At 46.5% G+C, this 13,870-nt stretch overlaps 1 protein-coding gene across 9 annotated transcripts in view; it reads right to left on the reverse strand.

Annotated features, from left to right (window-relative positions):
• Positions 1–13,870, reverse strand: part of ATP2B2 (ATPase plasma membrane Ca2+ transporting 2) — a 161,877-nt gene that overhangs the window by 110,630 nt on the left and 37,377 nt on the right. For all 9 annotated transcript variants that reach the window (XM_089689766.1, XM_089689764.1, XM_089689770.1 and 6 more), the window contains exon 2: positions 7,603–7,800. In XM_089689766.1, coding sequence (XP_089545892.1) covers positions 7,603–7,800 — 198 coding nt within the window. The remainder of the gene's footprint in view (positions 1–7,602; positions 7,801–13,870) is intronic.

Consider the following 13,870-nt stretch of genomic DNA (forward strand, 5'->3'; position numbering starts at 1 on the left):
CTGCCTTTGCCATCTCTTAACTCCAGGTGTAGTCACGTGGTGTTCAAGTTTAAAGCAAATGAAACACCAACTCTACAGAGCAGTCGTCTCCAAACTGCAGCCCGAGGGCCAGATGCAGCCCTTTGCTTACTTTTATCTGGCCCTTGGGGCACTATTTCATCCACTGATACCAACAATGGGGCATAATTTCCCCCATTGACACCAATGATGGGGCACATTTCCTCCCATTGATACCAACAATGGGGCCCACTGATACCAATGATGGGGCATAATTGTACCTACTGACACAAATGATGTGACGCTATTCTTCCATATGACACGAATTATGGGTCACAATTTCTCCCAATAATGACAACGATGCGTCACAATTTCTCCCAATAATGCCAACGATGGGTCACAATTTCTTCCAATGACACCAACAATGGGGCCCATTGACACCGCTGATGGGGCACAATTCCTCTCACTGACACCAACGATGTGGCACAATTCCTCCCACTGACACCAAAGATGGAGCATTGTTTTTGCTCCACTGAGATCGGGACATTTTCTACTCTCAAAGGTCACAGGCCAGCCCCCCTAAAGTCTAAAGGGCAGTAAACTGGCCCTTTGTCTAAAAAGTTTGGAGATTCCTGCTATAGAGTTTCTGGTGAGCTCACTATTGAAATGGAAAGATCTAAAATGTTCCAAATTTGTGGCAGTGTGACAAGCTGTGACTCCTGATCACTGTAGGTTTCCTGTTGAGAAATTTGAGAGGCCTGGTGTGCAAATTTCACTCAGGTCTCCCGGTGAACATACTGTCTTCATAGTTGGTTAGGTCAGTAATTTTTATTATTTTATTTATTACAGGTACATTTATTGTGCTGTCAATTTATGCAGCACTTTGCATATATATTTTGTACATTCACATTGGTCCCTAACCCTGAAGGGGCATACAATCTAAAGTCCCTAACTTACATTCACATATTAGGGCCAATTTAGACAGGAACCAATTAACCTACCAGCATGTCTTTGGAGTGTGGGAGGAAACCAGAGTACCCACAGGAAACCCACACAGGGAGAACATGCAAACTCCAGGTGGTGCCATGGTTGGGATTTGAACAAATGATCCTAGTACTGCCAGGCAGAAGTGCTAACCATTTAGCCACTGTGCTGCCCAGTAATGACACTGAATCCCAAGATGGAGAAAATGGTATATTGTAGAACTTGCAGTACAATCACAACAAGCCAGGAGGAGAACGCCCAATTGGGAAATCACAGTCAATGAAGCAGAGAGCCAGTAGTAGTAGATCCGAGCTGAAGACAATGCCTGTTGAGAGAGGTGGAGTGCGATGTGGCTGGTCTAACCCAAAAAAGGACCTTTCGGAAGTGTAGAAGTAGGACCTACACTTTCCCAACTCCTCTGAAACCTCTCCCTACCGCTAGTGGTGACCCTGACAGACGGTGTATCTCTCCCTACACTAGCTACTTTGCAAAATGTGCGCCAAAACCTGGGGGTAGGAACCTAAAAAGGATCTGCTTGACCCAAGATGGCCAACAGGGTCACCTGGATGCAGTGCAGCCAACAAGTAACACTGCTCCAGGGGACAGAGGGAACCATAGAGAAACCTAGAAAATCCAAAAAATGTACGCCAAAACCTGTGGGCAGGAACCTAAAACCTTGACCCATGATGACCACTAGGGTCACCTGGATACAGTGCCAACAAGTAACACTGCTCCAGGGGACAGAGGGAGCCATAGAGAAACCTAGTTTCTGTTGTTTTCCTCTCCAGTTGAAGTATAGCTGTCAGAGCCTGGAATTGAACCTGGGCCTTCTGCGGTGAGAGATGGTGTTTCTTCTCACTGAGCCACCTGGAATGCTGGACAGCTCCCTTGACAATTCTTTGGATGATCCTGCCTTTGCCCTGTTTTGTCTTGAACACATAAACTCTATAAGCCAGTCTGTCTCCCCACTGATTTCTGAAGAGAATAAAGTGAACTCACTACTTTCTCACTTTGTTATCCCTATTAAACTTGTATTTGAGGGCCGCGAAATCTCAGCTATGCTGGACTCCGGGGCGGGGGGGAACTTTATGGATATAGAGTTTGCCAACAGCAATAATATTGAAGCAAGAGACACATTTACCCCTATTGATATGGAGACAGTTGATGGGTCACCCTTATCTTCAGCACCTGTTACCCATAAAACGGTCCCCCTGAAACTGTTGTTTGAGGCTGACCATTGTGAGACCATCAGCTTTCAGCTGATTACATCACCCAAGTTTCCCATCATCCTGGGCATTCCTTGGTTCTCCACTCACAATCCTTCCATCAACTGGGGAGCACGGACTATAGATTTTACGTCCTCCCACTGTGAAAAACATTGCAAAAAACCTTGCCGACCAAGTTCATCGCCGACCAAGGAAGCGCAAGGTGATATAGTGGCTACCCAGTCATATGACGACTTGCCCACACATTACCATGAGTTCCGGGACGTCTGTGACAAGAAGAATGCAGATCTATTACCCCCTCATCGCCCATATGATTGCCCCATTGAGCTGCTCCCAGGGGCAGAAATACCTTTTGGCCGCCTCTTCAATCTCTCGGAACCTGAATTAAAAGTACTCAGGGTGTGGATCGATGAGAATTTGGAGAAGGGCTTTATTAGACACTCAACTTCTCCAGCGGGGGCAGCCCTGTTCTTCGTTGAAAAGAAAGACTCCACCTTGCGTCCATGCATTGACTACAGAGACATGAATAAAATTACTATTAAAAACCGCTATCCATTACCTTTGATCTCTGAAATGTTGGAAAGACTTCGCTCTGCCAAGATCTTTACCAAGCTTGATCTACGAGGGGCATATAACCTTGTCCGCATTCGTCAAGGAGATGAATGGAAGACTGCCTTCAGAACTAGGCATGGACATTTCGAGTCCTTGGTGATGCCGTTTGGACTTTGCAATGCCCCTGCAACATTTCAACATTTTGTCAACGATGTTTTTCGTGATCTGTTGGACCAATTTGTGATTGCCTATCTAGATGATATCCTTATCTTTTCCAATAATTGGGAGGAGCACCGCAAACATGTTTGCACAGTCTTTGAAAGATTAAGGAAGAATAGACTCTACATTAAATTGGAAAAATGTTAGTTTGAACAAACCCAGATCCAGTTCTTAGGCTATATCATTTCTCCAGAGGGCGTGAGCATGGATCCTGAGAAAATCAAAGCAGTGGTAGATTGGTCAGCACCTGGAAACGTTAAGGAAATTCAACGTTTCGTTGGGTTTGCCAACTTTTACAGAAAATTTATAAGAAACTTTTCTAAAGTGATAGCTCCAATCACACAGCTTACAAAGAAAGGGGTACCCTTTGTGTGGACCTCTGAGGCACGAGCTGCGTTTGAAAAACTAAAAGCTCTTTTCACTTCTGCACCAATTTTGGTACATCCGGATCCTGAACTACCCTTTACAGTGGAAGTGGATGCCTCCAATTCTGCCGTGGGAGCGATCCTGTCTCAGCGAAGGGGTGAAAAGATCCTTGTGCCTTCTTCTCCCATTTGATGTCCTCAGCCGAAAGAAATTACGACATTGGGAATAAAGAGCTACTGGCAATTAAGGAAGCCTTTTCTGAATGGAGGCATCTGCTAGAAGGGGCTAATCATTCTGTAAATGTTCTCACGGACCATAAAAATCTGGAATTTATTCGTTCGGCCAAGAGATTGTCTTCTAGACAAGCTCGCTGGTCTCTATTCTTTTCCAGATTTAATTTTGTTATATCATATCGACCGGGATCGAGGAATGGTAAGGCTGATGCCTTATCAAGGATGTTGTCCGAGCCTCCCCTGGAGGGCAACTCCGAATGTTCCATCCTAACACAAAAAAACTTCCTAGGGGCCACAAGTGCAAAGACGTTCTTGAGTCTTCTCAAAGAGGGGTATGAGAATGACCCACTTCTCAATGATCCTCCTAGGGACATGAACCTGGTGTATAAAAATGGCTTTTGGATTCAAGGACATCATCTTTATGTACCTGAATCTGTTCGGGTGGAAGCTCTCAAGTTGGTTCATGATTCCAAACTTGCTTGGCATTTTGGAGTTACTAAGACCGAAGAACTGTTGTCACGTTCCTTTTGGTGGCCGGGGTACAAGAAGGATGTCAAACGCTATGTGGCCTCATGCTTGACCTGTGCACGCAATAAAACTCCCCGAGCCTCTCCTTTGGGGTTGCTTCAGCCACTCCCTGTTCCATCAAGACCATGGGGGTCTATTTCTATGGATTTTGTGGTAGATTTACCTCCCTCAAAAGAAATGACCACCATTTTGGTGGTGGTTGACCGTCTCACAAAGATGGCCCATTTTGTTCCAGTGAAGGGGGTGCCCACTGCTGAACAGACTGCAGAACTAATGGTTCGAGAAGTATTTAAACTGCATGGAATCCCTGATGATGTGGTGTCTGACAGAGGTGTGCAGTTTACTTCGAAATTTTGGAAAAGCTTTTGCTCAGCCTTGGGTGTTACAATCAATCTGTCCTCTGCTTTTCATCCCCAGTCTAATGGTCAGACTGAGAGAACTAATCAAACAATGGAGCAGTATCTTCGATGCTTTGTCACTTATCTTCAGGATGACTGGGTGGACTGTCTTCCCACTACAGAGTTTGCATACAACAATTCTAAACATAGTTCCACCTCTCAAAGTCCCTTTTACTTAAACAACGGTTATCATCCAGTTTTTATTCCTGATCTCCCTATCTCAACTTCAATTCCTGCTGTTACCAACAGACTAACTACATTGCAGGAGATTCAGGAGAAATTGATTGAGACTTTGAGGGAAGCTCAGGAATATTACAAAAAGGCTGCTGACAGACACCGGAGAGCACTTCCTACGTTTCATGTGGGGGACAAAGTTTGGTTATCAACAAATAATTTGAAGGTGCATGTGCCATCTGCTAAGTTGGGTCAAAAGTTTGTTGGTCCTTTTCAGATTTCTGCTCAGATCAACCCAGTTACCTTTCGCTTAAAACTTCCCGACAGTATGAAGATTCAACCGGTTTTTCATGTATCGCTTTTCAAACCATTTCATGAAAATCCTTTCTCTGGAAGAATTCTTCCACCTCCTCCATCTGTTGAGGTACAGGGCGAAGAAGAATATGTGGTGGAGAAGATTATTGATTCTAGGATGTTTAGAGGAAAGTTGCAATATCTGGTCCAATGGGAAGGATATGGGCTAGAGGAAAATTCTTGGGAGCCTGAGGAAAATGTTCATGCTCCTAAACCAGTGGTCGACAAGCCGCGGCTCGCGAGCCACATGCAGCTCTTTACACGGTTTAATGCGGCTCTTGTGTGCCGGGCGCCCGCTCCCCTCCCTCCTCTCGGGCGGCAGGGACTCTTCAGCGTGATCAAAAAAAAAACTGCCAGGGCAGCGCGCTCAAATGCAATGATTGGCCAGTCTCGCTGCCACTCACATCCTGATAGCCAGTGATTGGCTGTCAGGATGTGTGTAGGCGGGGCAGCGTGACGAACGTGAGAGGAGCTAGGCTCCTCTCACAGTCCGCACTGAAGACCGGAACGGCGCGGGAACACGGCGAGAGGAACGCGCGGAGCAAAGGTAAGTGAATTGACACGGGGGGGACTTGGCTTACTACTTGCTACTTACTTACTACTACTATATGAGGGATGAATTAATATGGGGGATGAATTACTATAGGGGGGATGAATTACTATATGGGGGATGAATTACTATATGGGGGATGAATTACTATGGGGGGGATGAATTACTATATGGGGGATGAATTACTATGGGGGATGAATTACTATATGGGGGATGAATTACTATATGGGGGATGAATTACTATATGGGGGATGAATTACTATGGGGGATGAATTACTATATGGGGGATGAATTACTATGGGGGATGAATTACTATATGGGGGATTAATTACTATGGGGGATGAATTAGTATATGGGGGATGAATTACTATATGGGGGATGAATTACTATATGGGGGATGAATTACTATGGGGGATGAATTACTATGGGGGATGAATTACTATATGGGGGATGAATTACTATGGGGGATGAATTACTATATGGGGGATGAATTACTATATGGGGGATGAATTACTATGGGGGATGAATTACTATAAAAACCTATTGAAACTAAAAACAGTGTACCATCCTATGTATTTTCAGTTTTAAAAATGTGGCTCTCAAAATAAATTTCAATCGTGGTTTTGGCGAGATTTGGCTCAGTTGAAAAAAAAGGTTGCCCACCACTGTCCTAGACTAACAAGAGAATTCCACCAGAGGTTTCCCCACAAGCCTGGTCCTAAGACATCCAGGGGACATCCTGTGAGGAAGGGCGTACTGTCAGAGCCTGGAATCGAACCTGGGCCTTCTGCGGTGAGAGACAGTGTTTCTTCTCGCTGAGCCACCTGGAATGCTTGACAATTCTTTGGATGATCCTGCCTTTTCCCTGTTTTGTCTTGAACCTTGAACTCCTTGCTCCTCCCATGAACTTCCTATAAAAGCCATGTCTCTGCACTTCCTGGTTGCCAGATTATTGTGCCTTACCAGCCAATATCCTGCTTACTGTTCCTGCTGCCGCCTTCTTCTACGTTACCGACCTTTGGCTTGCTACTGACTACGATTCTGCCTCATCCTATCTACTACCATTGGTGACCGATCCTTGGCTTGTGACTGACTCCGCTTCTGTTTGATCCCTGAACTGTTTGATCCGCTCTTGGTTTCCAGCCTACTCATTCCCTGGTGGGGTGATCCTGAGATCTGCGACCTGGCATTCACACGCAGCCAAATCCATCTCCACCATTAGGAGCTCTGGGGAAGACCGGTGGATGCTTAGACCCCGCACTTCAGGTGAGCCTGCGTCATTCCCGGGGTGGGCCGCTGGTGTACCAATCCTGCTGGTTTCAGGTAAGCCTTACAACTGCTGTAGCAACTGGTCTCTGAACCTGACCCAGATCGTGACAATAGCCCCGGTCGAATACCAACTACAGTGGAGAAAGTAGATTGTAGCTGCCTACAATCTCCTCTCACATTCTGCACCTCTCATCACAGCAATAAGAGAACAATATGGCAAGTGGTTGAAGACCTGGATGTCCTTCTGGAGAAACCTAGAATGTAGGACTGCCAGAGTACAGACACTTAGCAGGAAATACGATCTTTGGTTGGTCGCTATGTGTTTTGCGTATCATTCATAAAGCTCCATGTTACATCCAGTGGTATATTTAGGTATTGTGCTCCCCTAGGCAACACAAAAATCATCTGCCCCCATGGACACCGACCAACACCACCCTCAGAGAGCCTGACATTGACCAAAAACACCAATGCCCCCCACCTGGGAGAGCCTTCCACTGTCCCCCTGCGATAGAAGGACACTCATCTTCACAGCTCTAGACATCCCCAGGAATGAGAGTCAGGCTATACATAGACCAACAAGCAGCCTCTCTCGGATCCCACCTGGTTCCTATGGCACGCGTGTCCCTTCTTTCATCTCTTCTTCTGGGGGGGAAGTTGCTGCCCCCCTGAAAAATGCCGCCCTAGGCAAGTTCCTTGTTTGCCTTGTGGTAAATACACCCCTGGTTACACCTATCAGCAGCCATAGAGCTTACCTTCGGTTTCCCCTCCAGGCGGTCGGTAGAAGGACAGACCAAGTGAAATAATGGCTGCTATTTCCAGGATGATCAGAGTTACATCTTGTAGTGCTTCCCATACTAGCTGTAAGAAAGTTTTTGGCTTCTTTGGAGGTATGAAGTTTTTTCCATACACTTGCCGCCTCTTATCCAGATCTGCTTGTGTCCCCGGCAATCCTGCAGAGAGAGAAAAGACGGTGAACAATGGACATGGAACACACAGAAGCTCCTTGCAGTTCATTTCTGACTCTTCACGGAACTTTATCAGGACTTTACAAGTTTACACATTTTCTGACTTTTGTGAACAAAACCACTGAAGTGCAATTGCATCTCTTGCTTTTCAAGTATTTTGATCTTCAAAAAATTAAATCGGATAACATAATATACTCTCCAGCGCTCCAGGGATCAAATGCCAAAGGAAAGTCAGGGGAACCGGGACCAAAATCGCCTATGGATAGCCTTTTCGGAGATGCTGCCCTGGTCAGATAGCGAAATCAACAACCAGGGGCGGACTGACCATTTGGAAACTCAGGCACTGCCCGAGAGCCCGGGGTCAGTAGGGGGCCCCATGAGATGCCACTGGTACCTTTTTCATAAACTTTTTTGACTTTGGGAAAGGACACAGGGGCCCCATGATCCCCTATTGCCCGGGGGCCCCATGAGTTGTCAGTCTGCCCCTGTCAACAACTGGAAAAAAGAGAAGACGGGAGGCGCACACCCCTAGTGCATTATCCAAGGTTTACGTATAAGTAAAATGGATGAAAACACACAAACATGGCGTAAAAGTAGAAAGGTAACAATGGCGGGGTGTCTGACGGTCAGTGCGGTCGGGTTACTGACGAGTTTTGGGGACAAATCCCTTTCCTCAGAGCTGGGTCACTAGCCAAAACAAACCATAAAACAACGGGCGGGGGGGGGGGAGTTTACCTTGTGAAAACTCTCTTCAGACTGAAGACCCCCCCGCCACACCCTGTCAGACCACCCCTTATAGCTCCACCCGCTCCCTCCTTACCCACTTCCCATCCAGCCCATGTTTATAAATGGCCTCCCCGCACCCTGCTTGTGCACGTTCCCTGGAAGCATGCAGCACCGCGATCCGGTGCCCGTTGTCTCCTCCAGACAGACACAGTGGAACACCGATCGTCGTACAGGACCTCTCTGTGAGGTCCCGATCATGTGATCACTGATTGGCCAATCAGTGATCACATGCAGAGTAGTAAGCGAGATGTCACTTGTGACATCATTGCTTACTACATGTGAAATCTGTGAATGCTCACAGAGGTCACATGGTACAGGGCTATTCACAACAGTCTTGTACCATGTGACCAATCACAGCTCTCACAGTATTTCTCAATGGCTGCAAGAATGCAGCCAGAGAGGAGGAGAAATGATTGCTTTTACAGCCTTTATGGGTGTAAAAGCAATCAGTGTAAAAAAAAAAAAAATCTTCATCACCCCCCACAAGTAATACAGGGTCACCATGGTGACACTGTACTGCTAGGGTGACAGTATGTAAAAAAAAAAACAAAAAACATAAATAATATAAAAAAAAGTAAAAAAAATATTTAAAAATTATATTTTTTGGTTATAAACTAATTTGGGTTATTTTTTTTTACTAAAAAGATAACGGAATAATTTTTGGCCAAGATTTATGATGAAATATTATTTATTTGCAAAATTTTATAAGAAAAACACATTTTTTTCAAAATTTTGGGACTTTACATTTACATAGCAAAAAAAAATAAAAATGAATAAATACCACCAAAATAAAGCTTTATCTGTCTCACAAAAATGCTAAAAAAATTCATATGGGTACAGTGTTGCATGACCGCGCAATTGTCATTCAAAGTGCGACAGAACTGAAAGCTGAAAATTGGCCTGGACTGGAAGGGGGGGAAAGCGTCCGGACTGGAAGGGGGGGAAAGCGTCCGGACTGGAAGGGGGGGAAAGCGTCCGGACTGGAAGGGGGGGAAAGCGTCCGGACTGGAAGGGGGGGGAAAGCGTCCGGACTGGAAGGGGGGGGAAGTGTCCGGCCTGGAAGGGGGTGAAAGCGTCCGGACTGGAAGGGGGTGAAAGCGTCCGGACAGGAAGGGGGGGAAAGTGTCCGGACCGGAAGGAGGGGAAAGCGACCGGAAGGAGGGGAAAGCGTCCGGACCGGAAGGGGGTGAAAGCGTCCGGACCGGGAGGGGGTGAAAGCGTCCGGACCGGAAGGGGATGAAAGCGTCCGGACCGGAAGGGGTGGAAAGGGGACTCCCCCTTTTGCTAATGGGACTCTCGTCCCCCAACCCCCTTTAATCCCTGTCATGCCGGCCCTTCATTCGGGTCTTCTTCCTTTTCACTCCGGACCTTCCTTGAATGTCAAAGCACGTCACAGAGAACAGCACCGTCCAATCCACACTACATGTCCATCCACAATGGGAACTCTGGACTTCTAACAGCCTAACGCGTTTCAAGGGCTTTGCCACTTCCTCAGAGCCAACCAGAAGAAGAGGCCAAGCCCTCGAAACACGTTAGCCTGTTAGAAGTCCAGAGTTCCCATTGCGGATGGACATGTAGTGTGGATTGGACGGTGCTGTTCTCTGTGACGTGCCTTTGACATGTATGTCAGTTGTGAGTACGATGCCAATTTTTTATCATTTCAATCAATGTTTTTGATGATAATGCACTTGGCCGGCGCGCCCTCTATTTGTTTTCTTTATATCCAGTGCATTTCGGCTACCCCAGTCTGTTGAGGGCAGCAAGGAGTGTGCATTCCAGGACACCCAAGATGTAGCCCCAGCTGAGTCCATCCCAGGGGCGGACTGACCATTTGGAAACTTGGGCACTACCCGAGGGCCCGGGGTCAGTAGGGGGCCCCATGAGATGCTCCTGGTACCTTTCTCATAGGCTTTTTTGAGATTGGGCAAGGACACAGGGGCCCCATGATCCCCTATTGCCCAGGGGCCCCATGAGTTGTCAGTCTGCCCCTGGTCCATCCCCAAGAGAAGGAGTATTTGAGTTTGCTGCTTTTCTAAGGAGAATAGATGCAGGAACTCCCCCTTGTCTCCGCCCCTACCCACCTCCAAGCACAGCTCCTTGGTCCTTTGTATGGAATTTGTTAACGATAACAAGAAAAACAGTAAAACAGATCCCCTGCAGCCAGCAACAATAGACCCCTACCCCCAGTAATAATAGATCCCCCCCAGAAACAATGGACCACCTGCAGCAAAATACCCCCCCCCCCCAAGCAATAATATACCCCTGGCAGCAACAACAGATCCTCCTGCAGCCAGCATCAACAGTCCCTCCTGCAGTTGGCAACAACAGATTAATCCCTCAATAGTAGATCCCTTCTAGCAACAACTGACTCCCTTGCAACCTAAGACCCCCAGCAACAATAGATCCCGACCAGCAATAATAGACCTCCCCAGCAGAAGCAGACCCCCCACAAAAATAGATCCCCTTCAGTGGCAATACATACCCCAGCAGTCAACATCAATAGACCCCCCCCTCAGGAACAGTAGATTCCCCACCAGCAACAATGGACCACCTACAGCAAAATATCTCCTCCCCAGCAACAATAGACCCCTGGCAGCCACACCAGATATCTCTGCAGCCAGCATCTATAGTCCCTCCAGCAGTTGGCAACAACAGATCCATCCCTCAACAGTAGATCCCTTCTAGCAACAACTGACTCCCTTGCAACCTAACCCCCCAGCAACAATAGATCCCCGACCAGCAATAATAGACCTCCCCAGCAGCAGTAGACCTCCCACAAAAATAGATCCCCTTCCATGGCAATACATCCCCCAGCAGTCAACATCAATAGACCCCCCAGCAACAATGGACCACCTGTTGCAAAATACCCCCCCACGTAACAATAGACTCCTGGCAGCAACAACAGATCTCCCTGCAGCCAGCATCAATAGTCCCTCCAGCAGTTAGCAACAATAGATCCATCCCTCAACAGTAGATCCCTTCTAGCAACAACTGACTTCCTTGAAACATAAGACCCCCAGCAACAATAGATCCCCAACCAGCAATAATAGACTTCCCCAGCAACAGTAGACCCCCCCAAAAAATAGACCCCCTTCAGTGAGAATACATCCCCCAGCAGTCAGCATCAATAGCCCCCCACAGCAACAATTGACCACCTGCAGCAAAGTATCCCCCAAGCAACAATAGACCCCTGGCAGCAACAACAGATCTCACTGCAGCCAGCATCTATAGTCCCTCCAGCAGTTGGCAACAACAGATCCATCCCTCAACAGTAGATCCCTTGTAGCAACAACTGACTTCCTTGAAACCTAAGACCCCCAGCAACAATAGATCCCCAACCAGCAATAATAGACCTCCCCAGCAGCAGTAGACCCCTTGCCATTGCATACATTCAGTGCTGGAGGGGCGGGAACTGCATTCCCCCGCTTTACCATTTTTGGTTCTATAGTCTTCTTTGTGGGGGGCATATTATGAGGAAGATCTCTCCAATTGTGAAACAGAATTTTCGTGCCCCCCCCCCTTTTTTTTTGCGCCTTTTCTCATCTAAACAGAATCAAGGACCATGTGGAGTTCACCGGTCAAGGAGTGGCTCCTTGACTGGTGAATTCCACATGCTCCTTTCCTCTTTGACGCTACCTGAACCACATAGATTTCCTTTGTGGGGGGGGGGGTATTGTGAGGAAGATTTCTCCAGTCGTGAAACATATAATTTTCACACCTCCCCCCCCCCCTTTTTTGCGTCTTTCCTCACATCTAAACAGAGGAAAGGACCATGTGGTTTTCACCGCTCAAGGAGTCACTCTTTGACCGGTGAACAGCGCATGCTACTTTCTGCTTTGACGATATCTGAACCACAGATTTCTTTGTGGGGGGGATATTGTGAGGAACATTTCTCCAATTTTGAAACATACAATTTTTGTGCCCCGCCCCTTTTTTGTGTCTTTTCTCATCTAAACAGGCTATCCCAATGTCTGCCTGTGGTGGATCTTGGGTGACATGGAGTCTCCTTTCTTTTTTTCCATCTGAAAAGGGGCGCTTGGGTGTGGTGGCATTCGGTCATGTTGTTTCCAATAGATTATTATCTCTATACTCAACTGGGGGTGTAGGATTATAACTTTTTTTTTCTATGGTTCACCCGGATGGATTTTGTATTTTTTCAGCCAGACTAACTATGTAACTATATATTTAATTGAATATATCATATTGTATACAGAGTTTCCTCTGAAGAAGGAGCTGTTGTCCCGAATGCATCGGATATTCAGTATAGAGTCCCTGCTTATATAATAAATTGTTATGTGTTGTTCGGTAACAATACTGCATGGATAACAATGTAAAATATCATGTTTTATACTTTTTAGATACTATTATAATAAAGACTATTTTGTGATTTTTTTTTTTTAACACGGTTTCTAAATTCCCATACAATTGGGGGTATTTTGTTGTGTAAATTCTAGAAGAGGGATCTTGGCAAACATATAGGAGATAGTTACATAGTTAGTCTGGCTGAAAAAAGACAAAAATCCATCCAGTTCAACCATAGAAAAAAAAAGTTATAATCCTACACCCACAGTTGAGTATAGAGATAATAATCTATTGGAAACAACATGACCGAATGCCACCACACCCAAGTTGCGTCACCTCCAGCAATGAATGTATGTATTGGTAAAGGGTGCTGGGGTGTACTGAAGGGTCCAATGATGCTGGCGGATCTATTGTTGCTGTGGGGTATCTGCTGCTGACGGAGGGACCTATTGTTCTTGGGGGATCAATTGATGATGGGAGGGATCTTCTGCTGTTACACAGTTACATAGTTAGTCTGGCTGAAGAAAGACAAAAGTCCATCCAGTTCAACCATAGGAAAAAAAAAAAAAGTTATAATCCTACACCCACAGCTGATCCAGAGGAAGGCAAAAAAAAACCCAGCAAAGCACGATCCAATTTGCTCCTGCAGGGAAAACAATTCCTTCCTGATCCCCCGAGAGGCAATCGGATATTCCCTGGATCAACTTTCCCTATAAATGTTATATTCTGTGTATCCAAGAAAGAATCCAGGACTTTCCTACAGCAATCCACTGAGCTGGCCACAACCAACTCTGGAGGGAGTCTATTCCACAAATCTTCCATACCCGCTGAATAGCAAAAAATGCCCCAGTCATGAAGGGGGTAAAATCTTCTGGAGGTGAAGTAGTTAACCACCCCCCGTCCGGCCACTGTATATAAACGGCCGGATGGTGGCAGTGCAGGAGTGGGTGGCCGTTTATAAAAGCCT

The sequence above is a fragment of the Staurois parvus genome, unplaced genomic scaffold (genome assembly GCF_062004578.1).
Source record: "Staurois parvus isolate SC_StPar_1 unplaced genomic scaffold, SC_StPar_1.0 ptg000496l, whole genome shotgun sequence".
In the NCBI taxonomy this organism is placed as follows: Eukaryota; Metazoa; Chordata; class Amphibia; order Anura; family Ranidae; genus Staurois; species Staurois parvus.